The sequence below is a fragment of the Mobula hypostoma genome, chromosome 2 (genome assembly GCF_963921235.1).
Source record: "Mobula hypostoma chromosome 2, sMobHyp1.1, whole genome shotgun sequence".
NCBI classification, from domain to species: Eukaryota; Metazoa; Chordata; class Chondrichthyes; order Myliobatiformes; family Myliobatidae; genus Mobula; species Mobula hypostoma.
This window is the reverse complement of record NC_086098.1, coordinates 42,977,197-42,994,908: the sequence shown is the minus strand read 5'-3', so window position 1 is coordinate 42,994,908 and position 17,712 is coordinate 42,977,197. Positions and strand designations below refer to the sequence as shown.

Below are 17,712 nucleotides of genomic sequence, written 5' to 3'. Positions count from 1 at the left end.
TCCCTCCTCTATTTCCTTTACACCCACAACTGTGCTGCCACACATAGCTCCAATCTGCTGATCAAATTCACAGATGACATGACATTGATCGGCCTTATTTTGAGCGGTGGCGAGACAGTTTACAGAGGAGAGGTTAACACCCTGACACAGTGGTGCTAAGATAACAACCTCTCCCTCAATTGTCAAAAAAACAAAAGAGCTGGCCATGGATTACAGGAAGAATGGAGACAGGCTAGCCCTGATCAACATCAATGGGACCACAGTTGAGAGGGTGAGTAGTTTCAAGTTCCTTGGCATATACATAGAACATAGAATAGTACAGCACAGTACAGGCCCTACGGCCCACAATGTTGTGCCGACTCTCAAACCCTGCCTCCCATATAACCCCCCACCTTAAATTCCTCCATATACCTGTCCAGTAGTCTCTTAAACTTCACTAGTGTATCTGCCTCCACCACTGACTCAGGCAGTGCATTCCACGCACCAACCACTCTCTGAGTAAAAAACCTTCCTCTAATATCCCCCTTGAACTTCCCACCCCTTACCTTAAAGCTATGTCCTCTTGTATTGAGCAGTGGTGCCCTGGGGAAGAGGCGATGGCTGTTCACTCCATCTATTCCTCTTAATACCTTATATACCTCTATCATGTCTCCTCTCATCCTCCTTCTCTCCAAAGAGTAAAGACCTAGCTCCCTTAATCTCTGATCATAATCCATACTCTCTAAACCAGGCAGCATCCTGGTAAATCTCCTCTGTACCCTTTCCAATGCTTCCACATCCTTCCTATAGTGAGGCAACCAGAAATGGACACAGTATTCCAAGTGTGGCCTAACCAGAGTTTTATAGAGCTGCATCATTACATCGCGACTCTTAAACTCTATCTCTCGACTTATGAAAGCTAACACCCTATAAGCCTTCCGAGCTACCCTATCTACCTGTGAGGCAACTTTCAGGGATCTGTGGACATGTAACCCCAGATCCCTCTGCTCCTCCACACTACCAAGTATCCTGCCATTTACTTTGTACTCTGCCTTGGAGTTTGTCCACCCAAAGTGTACCACCTCACACTTTTCCGGGTTGAACTCCATCTGCCACTTCTCAGCCCACTTCTGCATCCTATCAATGTCTCTCTGCAATCTTTGACAATCCTCTACACTATCTACAACACCACCAACCTTTGTCTCGTCTGAAAACTTGCCAACCCATCCTTCCACCCCCACATCCAGGTCGTTAATAAAAATCACGAGAAGTAGAGGTTCCAGAGCCGAATGTACTAGTCACAACCCTCCAATCCGAATGTACTCCCTCCACCACAACCCTCTGCCTTCTGCAGGCAAGCCAATTCTGAATCCACCTGGCCAAACTTCCCTGGATTCCATGCCTTCTGACTTTCTGAATAAGCCTACCATGTGGAACCTTGTCAAATGTCTTACTAAAATCCATATACATCACATCCACTGCACTACCCTCATCTATAAGCCTGGTCACCTCCTCAAAGAACTCTATCAGGCTTGTCAGACACAATCTGCCCTTCACAAAGCCATGCTGACTGTCCCTGATCAGACCATGATTCTATCTCTAAGAATCTTTTCCAACAGCTTTCCCACCAGCTTTCCCACCACAGACGTAAGGCTCTCTGGTCTATAATTACCTGGACTATCTCTACTACTTTTTTTGAACAAGGGAACAATAATCACCTCCCTCTAATCCTCCGGTACCATCCCCGTGGACAACGAGGACATAAAGATCCTAGCCAGAGGCTCAGCAATCTCTTCTCTCGCCTCATGGAGCAGCCTGGGGAATATTCCATCAGGCCCCAGGGACTTATCCGTCCTAATGTATTTTAACAACTCCAACACCTCCTCTCCCTTAAAATCAACATGCTCCAGAACATCAACCTCACTCATATTGTCCTCACAGTCATCAAGTTCCCTCACGGAAGATCATGGAATACATCACGGAAGATCTCATCTGGGCTGTACACAACGGCTTTGTGGCAAAAAAAAAGCACAGCAGTGTCTCTTCTGCCTCAGGTGACTGAAGTTCAGCATAAGCCCCCAAATCCTCAAGACCTTCTATAGGGGCACCACTGAGAGCATCCTGACTAGCTGTACCACCACCTGGTACAGGAACAGCACCAATCTTGATCACTGGGCACTACAGAGAGTAGTACGGGCAGCCCAGCACATCTGTGGATGTGAACCTCCGTCCATTGAGGACATTTACAGCAGCAGGTGCATAAAGAAGACCTGGAAGATCATCGGGTACACCAGCCACCCCAACCATAAACTGTTTCAGCTGCTTCCATCTGGCAAATGGTGCAGCACGATTAAAGCCAAGACCAAAACGCTATGGGATAGCTCCTTCCTACAAGCCAATAGACTTACAAATTCACATGTCTGTACATTGCGACAGTCATAATGCAAAGATTTTTACTCCCTCACGTTGTGGGATGGATATACGATTTAAGTAAATTCAAAACTCAAACCTGGCACAACTTGAACAATGTTGCAAGGAGCAGGCAAGTCTTGCTTCATCACATTGTGCAAAGCTAATAGAGACTTGTCTAAAAAGACTAATGGTTATAATAGCTGCGACAGGTGGTTCAACTAAGTGCTGAGCAAAGGGGGATGAATACTTGTAAATTGCTTCCATTTCAGTTTTTGATTGTTTTTAATTTTTCATGCTTTGCAATTTTCCCGGTATTTTGAGCTCTACGGTGAAAAGAGCATATGATTCACAAATTAAGATTCTCAGTTAAAGTGATCAAAATTCCTGGTTGTAATAGTCATTTATCTAAACAAGGGGTTGGGGGTTGAATTTTTTTTCAAGGCACTGTATATTCCAGTTCTCTCAAAATGAATGCTAACATTGCACTTGCCTTCCTTACCACCAACTCAAACTGTAAGTTAACCTTTAGGAAATTCTGCACAAGACTTCCAAATCCCTTTGTACCTCTGATTTTTGAATTATCTTCCCATTTGGAAACTGGTCTGTGCCTTTATTTCTTCCATTAAAGTGCATGACCATACAATTCCCTACACTATATTCCATCTGCCACTTTGCCCATTCTCTCACTCTGTCCAAATCCTTCTGCAGACTTCCTGCTTCCATTCGTATTCGTATTGTCCGCAAATTTGGCCAGAAAGCCACTAATTCCATTATTCAAGTCATTCACATACCATATAATGTGATAAAAAGTAGCCCCAAAATAGATCCCTGTGGAACACCACCAGTCACCTGCAGCGTACCAGTCAGCCAATCTTCTATCCAGGCTAGTATCCTTCCTGTAATACCATCGACTCCTATCTTGTTAAGCAGCCTCATGTGTGGCTCCTTGTCAGAAGCTTTCATAAACAACATCCACCAACTCTCCTTTGTCTACCTTGCCTGTTACTTCCTCAAAGAATTCCAACAGATTTGTCAGGGAAGATTTCCCCTTAAGGAAAGCTTGCTGACTTTGGCCTATTTTATCATGTGTCTCCAAATACTCTTAAAGCACATCCTTAATAACATCTTCCCAACCGTTGAAGTCAGGCTAATTGGTCTATAATTTTCTTTCTTCTGCCTCCCTCACTTCCTAAAGAGTAGAGTGATATATGAAATTTTCCAGTCCTGCAGAGCCATTCCAGAATCCTGTGATTCTTTTGAAAAATACCTCCACAATCTCTTCAGTGACCTCTTTCGGAACCCTGGTATGTAATTCGGTTTTTCTATCTTCAGACCCTTCCATCTTCCCAAGCACCTTTTCATTAGTAATAGCAACAACATTCACTTCTGCCTCCTGACATTCAATAGACAATAGGTGCAGGACTAGGCCATTCAGCCCTTCGAGCCAGCACTGCCATTCACTGTGATCATGGCTGATCATCCACAATCAGTACCCCGTTCCTGCATTCTCCCCATATCCCTTGACTCCACTATCTTTAAGAGCTCTCTCTAACTCTTTCTTGAAAACATCCAGAGAATTGGCCTCCACTGCCTTTTGCGGCAGAGCGTTCCACAGATCCACAACTCTCTGGATGAAAAAGTTTTTCCTCAAATCCGTTCTAAAAGGCCTACCCCTTATTCTTAAACTGTGGCATCTGATTCTGGACTCCCCCAACATCGGGAACATGTTTCCTGCCTCCAGCATGTCCAATCCCTTAATAATCTTATATGTTTCAATCAGATCCCCTCTCATCCTAAATTCCAGTGTATACAAGCCCAGTCGCTGCAATCTTTCAACATATGACAGTCCCACCATCCCAGGAATTAACCTCATGAACCTACTCTGCACTCCCTCAATAGCAAGAATGTCAATACTCCAGGTGTGGTCTCACCAGGGCCCTGTACAACGGCAGAAGGACCTCTTTGCTCCTATACTTAACTCCCCTTGTTATGGAGGCCAAAATTCCATTTGCTTTCTTCACTGCCTGCTGTACCTGCATGCTTACTTTCAGTGACTGATGAACAAGGACACCTAGATCTCATTGTACTTCCCCTTTTCCTAACTTGACACCATTCAGATAGTAATCTGCCTTCCTGTTCTTGCCACCAAAGTGGATAACCTCACATTTATCCACATTAAACTGCATCTGCCATGCATCTGCCCATTCACCCAACCTGTCCAAGTCACCCTGCATTCTCATAACATCCTCCTCACATTTCACACTGCCACCCAGCTTTGTGTCATCTGCAAATTTGCTAATGTTACTTTTAATCCCTTCATCTAAATCATTAATGTATATTGTAAATAGCTGCGGACCCAGCACCGAGCCTTGCGGTACCCCACTACCCCACATTCTCAAACTTCTGGCATACTTCTAGTGTCTTCCATAGTGAAGAATGATGCAAAGCACTTATTATATTTCTCCACCATTTCTTTGTGCCACATTGCAAACTCTCCAGCATCATTTTCCAGCAGTCCAATATCTACTCGTCTCTTTTATTCTTTAAAACTTCTGGTATCCTCCTTTATATTATTGATTAGAAACATAGAAACATAGAAAATAGGTGCAGGAGTAGGCCATTCAGCCCTTCGAGCCTGCACCGCCATTTATTATGATCATGGCTGATCATCCAACTCAGAACCCAGCCTTCCCTCCATACCCCCTGACCCCTGTAGCCACAAGGGCCATATCTAACTCCCTCTTAAACATAGCCAATGAACTGGCCTCAACAGTTTGCTGTGGCAGATAATTCCACAGATTCACCACTCTCTGTGTGAAGAAGTTTTTCCTAATCTCAGTCCTAAAAGGCTTCCCCTCTATCCTCAAACTGTGACCCCTCGTTCTGGACCTCCCCAACATCGGGAACAATCTTCCCGCATCTAGCCTGTCCGATCCCTTTAGGATCTTATACGTTTCAATCAGATCCCCCCTCAATCTTCTAAATTCCAACGAGTACAAGCCCAGTTCATCCAGTCTTTCTTCATATGAAAGACCTGCCATCCCAGGAATCAATCTGGTGAACCTTCTTTGTACTCCCTCTATGGCAAAGATGTCTTTCCTCAGATTAGGGGACCAAAACTGCACACAATACTCCAGGTGTGGTCTCACCAAGGCCTTGTACAACTGCAGTAGTACCTCCCTGCTCCTGTACTCGAATCCTCTCGCTATAAATGCCAGCATACCATTCGCCTTTTTCACCGCCTGCTGTACCTGCATGCCCACTTTCAATGACTGGTGTATAATGACACCCAGGTCTCGTTGCACCTCCCCTTTTCCTAATCGGCCACCATTCAGATAATAATCTATTTTCCTATTTTTGCCACCAAAGTGGATAACTTCACATTTATCCACATTAAATTGCATCTGCCATGAGTTTGCCCACTCACCCAACCTATCCAAGTCACCCTGCATCCTCTTAGCATCCTCCTCACTGCTAACACTGCCACCCAGCTTTGTGTCATCCACAAACTTGGAGATGCTGCATTTAATTCCCTCATCCAAGTCATTAATATATATTGTAAACAACTGGGGTCCCAGCACTGAGCCTTGCAGTACCCCACTAGTCACCGCCTGCCATTCTGAAAAGGTCCCGTTTATTCCCACTCTTTGCTTCCTGTCTGCTAACCAATTCTCCACCCACACCAATACCTTACCCCCAATACCGTGTGCTTTAAGTTTGCACACTAATCTCCTGTGTGGGACCTTGTCAAAAGCCTTTTGAAAATCCAAATATACCACATCCACTGGTTCTCCCCTATCCACTCTACTAGTTACATCCTCAAAAAATTCTATGAGATTTGTCAGACATGATTTTCCTTTCACAAATCCATGCTGACTTTGTCCGATCATTTCACCGCTTTCCAAATGTGCTGTTATCACATCCTTGATAACTGACTCCAGCAGTTTCCCCACCACCGACGTTAGGCTAACTGGCCTATAATTCCCCGGTTTCTCTCTCCCTTCAGATTTCATCTTTTCTCTCCTTATGGCTTTTTAGTTATAGAACATAGAATAGTACAGCACAGTACAGGCCCTTCGGCCCACAATGTTGTGCCGACCCTCAAACCCTGCCTCCCATATAAGACCCCACCTTAGATTCCTCCATATACCTGTCTAGTAGTCTCTTAAACTTCACTAGTGTATCTGCCTCCACCACTGACTCAGGCAGTGCATTCTACGCACCAACCACTCTCTGAGTAAAAGACCTTCCTCTAATATTCCCCTTGAACTTCCCACTCCTTACCTTAAAGTCATGTCCTCTTGTATTGAGCAGTGGTGCCCTGGGGAAGAGGCGATGGCTATCCACTCTATCTATTCCTCTTATTATCTTGTACACCTCTATCATGTCTCCTCTCATCCTCCTTCTCTCCAAAGAGTAAAGCCCTAGCTCCCTTAATCTCTGATCATAATGCATACTTTCTAAACCAGGCAGCATCCTGGTAAATCTCCTCTGCACCCTTTCCAATGCTTCCACATCCTTCCTATAGTGTGGTGACCAGAACTGGACACAGTACTCCAAGTGTGGCCTAACCAGAGATTTATAGAGCTGCATCATTACATCACGACTCTTAAACTCTATCTCTCAACTTATGAGAGCTAACACCCCATAAGCCTTTTTAACTCCCCCATCTACCTGAGAGGCAACTTTCAGGGATCTATGGACATGTACCCCGAGATCCCTCGGCTCCTCCACACTACCAAGTATCCTGCCATTTACTTTGTACTCTGCCTTGGAGTTTGTCCTTCCAAAATGTACCACCTCACACTTCTCCGGGTTGAACTCCATCTGCCACTTCTCAGCCCACTTCTGCATCCTATCAATGTCTCTCTGCAATCTTCGACAATCCTCTACACTATCTACAACACCACCAACCTTTGTGTCGTAGGCAAACTTGCCAACCCAACTTTCTACCCCAACATACAGGTCGTTAATAAAAATCACGAAAAGTAGAGGTCCCGGAACAGATCCTTGTGGGACACCACGAGTCACAATCCTCCAATCTGAATGTACTCTCTCCAACACCACCCTCTGCCTTCTTCAGGCAAGCCAATTCTGAATCCACCTGGCCAAACTTCCCTGGATCCCATGCCTTCTAACTTTCTGAATAAGCCTACTGTGTGGAACCTTGTCAAATGCCTTACTAAAATCCATATAGATCACATCCACTGCACTACCCTCATCTATATGCCTGGTCACCTCCTCCAAGAACTCTATCAGGCTTGTTAGACACGATCTGCCCTTCACAAAGCCATGCTGACTGTCCCTGATCAGACCATGATTCTCTAAATGCCTATAGATCCTATCTCTAAGAATCTTTTCCAACAGCTTTCCTACCACAGACGTAAGGCTCACTGGTCTATAATTACCCGGACTATCCCTACTACCTTATTTGAACAAGGGAACAACATTCGCCTCCCTCCAATCCTCTGTTACCATTCCCGTGGACAACGAGGACATAAAGATCCAAGCCAGAGGCTCGGCAATCTTTCTCTCGCCTCGTGAACAGCCTGGGGAATATCCCGTCAGGCCCCGGGGACTTATCTGTCCTAATGTATTTTAACAACTCCAACACCTCCTCTCCCTTAATATCAACATGCTCCAGAACATTAACCTCACTCATATTGTTCTCACCATAATCAAGTTCCCTCTCATTGGTGAATACCGAAGAGAAGTATTCATTGAGGACCTCGCTCACTTCCACAGCCTCCAGGCCCATCTTCCCACCTTTATCTCTAATCAGTCCTACCTTCACTCCTGTCATCCTTTTTTTCTTCACAAAATTGAAGAATGCCTTGGGGTTTTCCTTTACCCTACTCACCAAGGCCTTCTCATGCCCCCTTCTTGCTCTTCTCAGCCCCTTCTTAAGCTCCTTTCTTGCTTCCCTATATTCCTCAATAGACCCATCTGATCCTTGCTTCCTAAACCTCATGTATGCTGCCTTCTTCCACCTGACCAGATTTTCCACCTCACTTGTCACCCATGGTTCCTTCACCCTACCATCCTTTATCTTCCTCCCCGGGACAAATTTATTCCCTTCCACCCCGCAAGAGATCTCTAAACATCGATCACATGTCCATAGTACATTTCCCTGCAAAAACATCATCCCAATTCACACCCGCAAGTTCTAGCCTTATAGCCTCATAATTTGCCTTTCCCCAATTAAAAATTTTCCTGTCCTCTTTGATTCTATCCTTTTCCATGATAATAATAAAGGCCAGAGAGCGGTGGTCACTGTCCCCCAGATGCTCACCCACTGAGAGATCTGTGACCTGACCCGGTTCATTACCTAGTACTAGATCTAGTATGGCATTCCCCCTAGTCGGCCTGTCCACATACTGTGACAGGAATCCATCCTGGACACACTTAACAAACTCTGCCCCATCTAAACTCTTGGAACTAATCAGGTGCCAATCAATATTAGGGAAGTTAAAGTCACCCATGATAACAACCCTGTTATTTTTGCACCTTTCCAAAATCTGCCTCCTAATCTGCTCCTCTGTATCTCTGCTGCTACCAGGGGGTAGAATACCCCCAGTAGAGTAACTGCTCCCTTCCTGTTCCTGACTTCCACCCATATTGACTCAAAAGAGGATCCTGCTACACTACCCACCCTTTCTGTAGCTGTAATAGTATCCCTGACCAGTAATGCTACCCTCCTCCCCTTTTTCCGCCCTCTCTATCCCTTTTAAAGCACTGAAATCCAGGAATATTGAGAATCCATTCCTGCCCTGGTGCCAGCCAAGTCTCTGTAATGGCCACTACATCATAATTCCATGTATGTATCCAAGCTCTCAGTTCATCACCTTTGTTCCTGATGCTTCTTGCATTGAGGTACACACATTTCAGCCCTTCTACCTTTCTGTCTTTACACCGTTTTTTCTGCTTCTCCTTCCTCAAAGCCTCTCTGTATGTTAGATCTGGCTTTACTCCATGCACTTCTTTCACTGTTCTATCGCTCTGGGTCCCATCCCCCTCGTACATTAGTTTAAACCCTCACGAAGCATGCTAGCAAACCTACCTGCAAGGATATTGCTCCCCCTCGAGTTCAGGTGCAACCCATCCAATCTGTACAGGTCCCACCTTCCCCGTTGCCTCCTGTTGGATTTTAAAAGCTTGCCAATCCTCAATTCCCACTAATTTTTGCTTTTATGCTGTATCTGACTTCCCTTGTTAGTCACTCACAATGGAAGATAATGCCTCATCTTCCATTTAAACTACTTCTTAATCTTTGAGATACATCTATCCTGTGCCTTTCAAATTGTCTCATAAAACTCGAGCCATTGTTGTTCTGCCATTAACCCTGCTGGTTTCCCCTTCCAATCAACTTTGGCCAGCTCCTCTCTCATGCCTCTGTAATTCCCTTACTTCACTGTAATACTGATACATCTGACTTTAGCTTCTCTCTCTCAAACTGCGGGGTGAATATCATATCATGAACACTGGTTCCTGAGAGGTCATTTACCTTAAAGCCCCTAATCACATTTATTCCATTACACAACACCTAATCCAGAATTACCTTTCCCCTCATGGGCTCAACCACATGCTGCTCTAAAAAGCCACCTCACAGGCATTCTACAAATTCCCTCCTTGGGATCCAGCTCCAACTTGAATTTCCAAATCTACCTGCATATTGAAATGCTCCATCACCTTTGCACAACCCCTAAGGAGCTAGTGATCACAATATGATTGTGTTCAACTTCAAATTTGGCAAGGAGAAAGTCTGATGTAGCAGTATTTCAGTGAAGTAAGGGAAATTACAGTGGTAAGAGAGAGGAGTTGGCCAAAGTAAATTGGAAGGAGTTGCTGGCAGGGATGTCAATAGAGCAGCAATGGTGCGCGTTTCTGGTAAGAATGAGGAAGGTTCAGGACATGTGTATTCCAAAAGTGAAGAAATACTCAAATCGTAAAATAGTACAACCATGGCTGACAAAGGAAGTCAAAACTATTGTGAAAGCAAAAGAAAGGGCATACAACAAAGCAAAAATTAGTGGGAAGATAGCGGATTGGGAAGTTTTTAAAAACCTACAGGGAGGAACAAAAAAAAATCATTAGAAGGGAAAAGATGAAATATGAAAGCAAGCTAGCAAATAAAAAATTTTCAAGTATGTTAAAAATAAAAGAGAAATGAGAGTGAATTTTGGACTGCTTGAAAATGAGGTAGGAGAAATAATAATGGGGGACAAGGAGATGGTTCCTGAAGTAAGCAAGCATTTTGCATCGGTCTTCACTGTGGAAGACACTAGCAGTATGCCTGATGTTGCCGTGTGTGAAGGAAGAGAAGTGGGTGCAGTTACTGTTTCAAGGGAGAAGGTGTTCAAAACGCTGAAAGACCTAACGATACATAAGTCACCCGGATCAGGTGAACTGCACCCTTGGGTTCTGAAAAAGGTAGCATTAGAGTTTTTGGTGGCATTAAGAATGATCTTTCAAAAATCATTGGACTATGGCATGGTGCCAGAGGACTGGAAAATTGTAAATGTCACTTGACTCTTTAAGAAAGGAGGAAGGCAGCAGAAAGGAAATGATAGATCAGTTAGCCTGACTTCAGTGGTTGGAAAGATGTTCGAGTCAATTGTTAAGGATGAGGTAATGGAGTACCTGGTGACAAAGGGCAAGATAGTACAAAGTCAACGTGGTATCCTTGAGGGAAAATCCTGCCTGAAGAACCTGTTGGAATTCTTTGAGGAGATTATACATAGGATAAATGGGATGCAGTGGACGTTGTATATTTGGACTTACAGAAGGCCTTTGACAAGGTGCCACATGAGACTGCTTATCAAGTTAAGAGCCCATGCTATTACAGGAAAGTTACTAACATGGCTGGAGCATTGGCTGATTGGTAGGAGGCAGCGAGTGGGAATAAAAGGACCCTTTTCTGGTTGGCTGACAGTGACTGGTGGTGGTCAGCAGGGGTCAGTGTTGGGACCACTTTGTTTTGTGCCGTATATCAGTGATTTAGATGATGGAAGAGATGGCTTTGTTGCCAAGTTTTCAGATGATATGAAGATTGGTTGAGGGACAGGTAGTATTGAAGAAACAAGTTGGATACAGAAGGACTTGGACAGATTAGGAGAATGGGCAAGAAAGTGGCAAATGGAAATACAGTGTTGGAAAATGCACGGTCATGCATTTTGGTAGTAGAAATAAATGTGTAGACTATTTTCTAAACAGGGAGAAAATCCAGGAATCTGACATGCAGAGGGACTTGGGAGTCTGTGTGCAGAACACCCTGAAGGTTAACTTGCAGGTTGAGTTAGTGGTGAGGAAGGCAAGTGCCATGTTAGCATTCATTTCAGGAGGTCTAGAATACAAGAGCAAGGATGTGATGATGAGGCTTTATAAGGCTGGTGAGGCCTCACCTTGACTATTGTGAACAGTTGTGGGCCCCTCATCTTCGAAAAGATGTGCTGGTGTTGGAGAGGGTCCAGAGGAGGTTCACAAGGATGATTCCAGGAATGAAAGGGTTATTATACAAGGAGTGTTTGATGGCTCTAGGTCTGTACTCACTGGAATTCAGGATGAGGAGGGATCTCATCACCTTTCAAATGTTGAAAGGCCTAGACAGAGTAGATGTGGAAAGGATGTTTCCCATGGTGGGAGAGTCTAGAACAAGAGGGCACGGCTTCAGAATAGAGGGGCGGCCTTTCAAAACAGAGATGTAGAGAAATTTCTTTAGCCAAAGGGTGGTTAATTTGTGGAATTTGTTGCCACATGTAGCTATGAAGGCCAGGTCATTGGGTGTATTTAAGGCAGAGATTGCTACGTTCTTTTGTTTTTAAATATAATTTTTATTGAGTTTTCAAAGTGAATACATGAAAAGATAATGTCTACCCTCCCCCCCCCCCGATATATACTCGTTCTTGATTGGACATGACATCAAAGGTTACGGGAAGAAGGCTGGGAACTGGGGTTGAGGTGGAGATTAAAAAAAGATCAGCCATGATTGAATGGTGGAACAGACTCGATGGGCCAGATGGCCTAATTCTGCTCCTATGTCTTGTGGTCTTATAACATGGCCCTTTCTACATGCCTTTTCTATTTCCTGCTGTAATTTGTATTCCACATCCTTGCTACTGTTTGGAGGCGTGTATAGAATTCACATCAGGGTCTTTTTACCCTTGCAGTTTCTTCATTCTACCCACAAGGAGTCTACGTCTTCCAATCGTATGTCACGTCTTTATAAGGATTCGATTTCATTTTTTTCCCAACGGAGCCACCCCACCCCCTTTACCTAACTGCCTGTCCTTTCAATACAAGGTGCATCCTTGGATGTGAAGCTCCAGCTCTAGCAAATCTGCCCGCAGGTGGTGTTTAACTCAGTCAAATGTGACATGTTGGTCCTTGGTAGGTCAAATGTAAAGGTCAATGCTCATTGCAAGACCTTAACAGTTTTCATAGTTCATAGCTCCTTGACAATGGCTGCACAAGTTGAAAGGGTGGTATAGAAGGTATTTGGCATGCTTGATCTAATGTTTTAGTTAATAGTCCACAAATGTGGTCTACAAATACATTGGTAATCTAATTACTTTACTCAATTACACTTGAAAGTCAGGACAAAGCACTTGTGTGAAACAAGGCAGCAATTTAGTTTTGTATTTCAGAACTACTTTAGAATTGTTCTTCTTATTCACGGCATTGAAATAAGTTGTTTTGTACCTGCACATGGCTTGTTCTTCCAGTAACTGTAATATTTTCCAATGTCTGAGCATGTTCTTTAATTTCCTGAGGAATGCCATTGTTAAATGCACCAGGCATGCTCGTACCTTTGAACCCTAGAATGTTAATAATTGTAAATATAAGCGTCCAGCACTTTGCAAGTTTTATAATTTTCACCACTCTGTTAAACAGAATTACAATTGTCTTGGTCATACATTTCCCAATTCAGACATTATTATTTCAGGAAATTAATTTGCTCCCAGTTCTTGCTGTTACAACTCATTAAGTTCCATATATTCCAGATACTGTTACTATTTTCATCTGTACAAACACTCGAGCACATGTATATTTCATTCTTCAAAATAGGATGGTAATCTCAACAAGTTTCTTATTTCCAAACTCAGCAAGTTTCTAGCTATCTTAATGAGTTCTGTGATCTTACTTAAAGAACTGAAAGATCAAAATAGTAATGGAAATGAGCACCTATGTTGCCATGGAGATGGTTCATAGTCTTTTTGCATAACCTAATAATTGGTTCAGAGGAACACTCAGTAATGCCTGGAGTTTCCAGATTACCATGAGGGGAAAAAAGAGAAAAAACAAGTTTATAGGGAAGATAAATGAAATCGTTACTAAAATTATTATTTTTGTGCAATCATGTAGTGTTAAAATTTCAATATTATTTCTGAAATTTAATCAATGTTATTAATGCTTCAAAATATTTCAAACTGGCATTGCTGTTTGGGTGTTTACTATTTTCCACAACCAATTGTATCAAAGGAACAAAGTACCTTTAAGTCTTCCTACAGAAGGAAAGTAACAAAAGTACAGTGGATTCCAGTTAATTGGGCCAATAATTAATCAGGGCAGCCATGTATTTGGGACAACTCTTAAAGAACAAAATCTAATCAAAAAATAGTCAGGGTTCTCTTCATTTATTTGGGACACTATGCTGCTCAATTGGGACAGGAGACTGTTGCCAAACAGTTTCTAACTAGCATCAGTCATGTGAAATTGTGTGATCATTAGACATTAAACTATGCTTAGAGTGAACACTTTTTAAATATTAGGAGCTAATACAGTTTTATAGTAGCTGTAGTGGTATTGGTAGTGTTCTAATTTGTTCGGTACTTCATTTAAATAAATAGTTTGTTACTCCGTTAAATGATAGTTTATATTTTTATACTATTTTTAACCATTTCCGTGAAACTTCAGTTAATTGAGACAGCTGCTTTATTGGTCCAAAATGTACTGGCCCTGATGTGTCCCAATTAACCGGAATCCACTGTATGTGAATTAGGAGCAGGTGCTGGCCACTTGGCCCCTCGGGCTCTTCCACCTGACAAAGATAGATGGGAATGAACTTTTATATTTAGAATGTAAACTGGCATTTGAATGAAGCAAGACTGAAGTAAAATAAATTTTGATAAGTTACTGATTCCTTCACAAGTCCCCCGCAAAAAAAAGTTTTCTACTTAGCATTATAGACTGGAAAAGCAAATTACTTATGGCTTCTTAAGGGGGCTACTGTCACATATTTATTTTAATCTTGCCATCCAGAGATGTACCTTTCCTTCCTCTTGTCCAGCAGTCTATGTCTTTATCACTTTTCATTCGAGTCTTAAATTCTTAGCAGTTTTTCATCCCTCCCAAATAACCACACAAATGCTTTTTATGCTTCTCTCTTCATTCTCCAAAGCAATTATTGGAATCTACACCCCTGGCTCTGCATCAGCAGTAAATAGCAATGGTGTTACTTAACTGTCTGCTCAGAGTATGAAGTAACAAATGGGTCTCTCTTCCCTATATTTGAATACCTTGCTTTCTTTAAATTCTCTTCTTGCTTTTAAAATAATTGCACAGAACCACTTCAAGATGATTAATTTGCAACCCCTCCCCCATTTCCTGAGGTATCTTCTCCACCCATAATCATACATTTCCCTTTCCCTTGACCTATGACATTGCCTTGTGTATTAAGGGTCTCAGCCCAAGATGTTCATTAATTATTCCTCTTCATAGATGCCGCTAAGTTCCTCCAGCATTTTGTGTTTTTCTCTTATATTCAAGCCCCTAACCCAACCCACCTTACTCTCACCCATCACCTGCCAGCTCGTATTCCTTCCTCTCTCCCCACCTTCTTATTCTGGCTTCTCCCCTCTTCTTTTCCAGTCTTAGATGAAGGGTCTCAGTCAAAATATCAACTGTTTATGCATCTCCATAGCTGATCTGCTGAGTTCCTCCAGCAATTTGTATGCTTATCTCTGGACTTCCAGCATCTGCAGAATCTGTTGTGCCCACATTGCCTTGCTTCATTTCTTCCTGTACAACTCCTGGGCAAAACTCTCTCCCCCAGATTGCTTATATTTACAATTTTGGGCATTGCACAAAACAAGGCTTTGCTTCTCTTTTACTGGGATATCTCAGCAGATTATGTCTTTTTCAATCACCTGCTCATGCCCAGTTTTAGTGTCCTTATCCCCTGAAAACTGTTGTGGTCTCACACCCGATTATTCTTCTTGATTGGTCCCCAAATTCACTCTCAAGCTCAAGGAGTATGCACTGGAGTATATGTGTCACACAGAACTATTTTAACCACTCATATTTTGCTGGACTGTGTCAGATATTATCCTCCACCTCTGTCATAATTCAAAATCATCACAGAAAATTATGTGGTTGCAGCAATCCCATTTTTCAAACATATGCAGCCTGTTGTTGCAAAAAAACCCTTCCTCCATCTCCTGTCAAATGCTTTGCTCACCCTTAAAATCTTCTCCTGCTGTTATCACCCTTTGCCCACAACCCTTATGGGATACTATTTCATTACCATTGTAAATGGTTTCCTCTGTCCCCTTTGCTTTTAAAACTGTCATCACTCCCTCTAAAATGTGTATCCTAGAGCTCCCTGTCCTTGCTGATTGCTACATTTGATCTAGTTTTCATTTGCCCTCAAATCTTTGAGAAAGGTGTAGCCTCCCATAAAAGAGTTTGTTCTTAAAAATCACATTTCTATCTCTTGTCGGTCATATGCCCCAGTACAAGGCAAACTGAATTGAAGGCACGGCAGTGGCTATGGTATATGGTATTTGGAAAATCTGCATGGTTTCTGTGGTTCCAGTACTCTTTCTGTAACTTCAACTGTAGTCAAAAATAACCTGTTACATTTATCACTTCATTGTTGGTTAAGGCATTCAGTTTGTTGTATCAGAGTAACAGCTGATCTCAAGTGATTCTTAACCATCTTCCCTCCCACCCCACCACACCCCACTCCATCATATACAAAGATAACTGCTTTTAAAAGTACTTCCTTGACCTTTGGATTTTTCCATCTTCTATCAGGGAAGATAAAATATAGTTGATAACAGAGGTGGGCAATAGAATTTTGTAAACCAATTCAATGTATTGGTATATTAGTGTTTTAAAAGAATTAAAACAAGTAAAAGTTATGCAACAAGAAACATTAAGTAATAAATTATAATTTTATTTATACATTTTTTGGACCTGGACATAACTGACAAGACCAGCATTTATTTCCCATTCCAAATAGTTTAATTTTCAAAGGCATTTCTGAATCAACCATATTGCTGTGGGTCTGGAGCCTCATATAGGTCAAGTCTCATATAAGACGACAGATTTCCTTCCCTGTGAATATTTGATAACTCACTTGAGTTTTATAACAATCCAGTGATAACTTTAGAATCAGATTTATTATCTCTGACATGCAGCAGCACAGCGCAAAGCCAAAATCTATAAAATGCAAAGATAAATAGTACAAAAAAAAAGGAATAGCAAAGGGGTGTTCACATACCACTCAAAAATTTGATGGCATTAGTGAAGAAGCTGTACCTAAATCACTGAGTATGATCATCAAGCTCCTGTATCTTCTACCTCATGATAGTAAGGAAAAGAGGTCACGTCTCAGATGGTGAAGGTCCTTAATGATGGTTTTTGAAGCACATTTTTGATGCCAAGTTTTTGTCGCCAATGGTAGGGAAGGTTGTGCCGATGATAGAATCAGCTGAGTCTGCAACCCTCTGCAGCTTCTTTCAATCCTGCATGTTGGAGCCCCTATACCAGGCAGTGATGCAACTGGACAGAATGCTCTCCATGTACTTCTATAAAAATCTAAAGTGTTTCATGACATACAGTACCAAATCTCTTCAAACTTCTAATGAAGTAAAGCCACATTGGCATGCTTTCTTTGTGATTGCATCGATGTGTTAGGCTCTGGATAAATCTGATATGTTGATACCAAGGAACTTGAAGTTGCTCACCCTTTTCGCTGTTGACCCTTCAATGAGGACTGATGTGTTTTCTTTCTGACTTTCCTTTTCTGAGGTCAAGAATTAGTTCCTTGATCTTGCTGACATGAGTGAGATTGCTGTCGTAAGGTCACCGAACCAGTCCATCTATCCCTCTCCTGTACACCACCTCATTGCCATCTGAGATTTTACCAACAGTTGTGTTATCAGCAATTTTATTTATGGTGCTTAGCTGCACCATCATGACTGCACAGAGCACTGCAGTGGGCTAAGTATGCATCCTTGAGGTGCATGTGTGTTGATTGTCATTGAGGAGATGTTATTACTGATCTGCACTGATAAGTGGTCTTCCAATAAGAAAGTC

At 42.5% G+C, this 17,712-nt stretch overlaps 1 protein-coding gene across 5 annotated transcripts in view; it reads right to left on the bottom strand.

Annotated features, from left to right (window-relative positions):
- agbl5 (AGBL carboxypeptidase 5) overlaps positions 1 to 17,712 on the bottom strand; it is a 157,649-nt gene that overhangs the window by 30,371 nt on the left and 109,566 nt on the right. For all 5 annotated transcript variants that reach the window (XM_063036370.1, XM_063036377.1, XM_063036382.1 and 2 more), the window contains one exon: positions 13,090 to 13,205. In XM_063036370.1, coding sequence (XP_062892440.1) covers positions 13,090 to 13,205 — 116 coding nt within the window. The remainder of the gene's footprint in view (positions 1 to 13,089; positions 13,206 to 17,712) is intronic.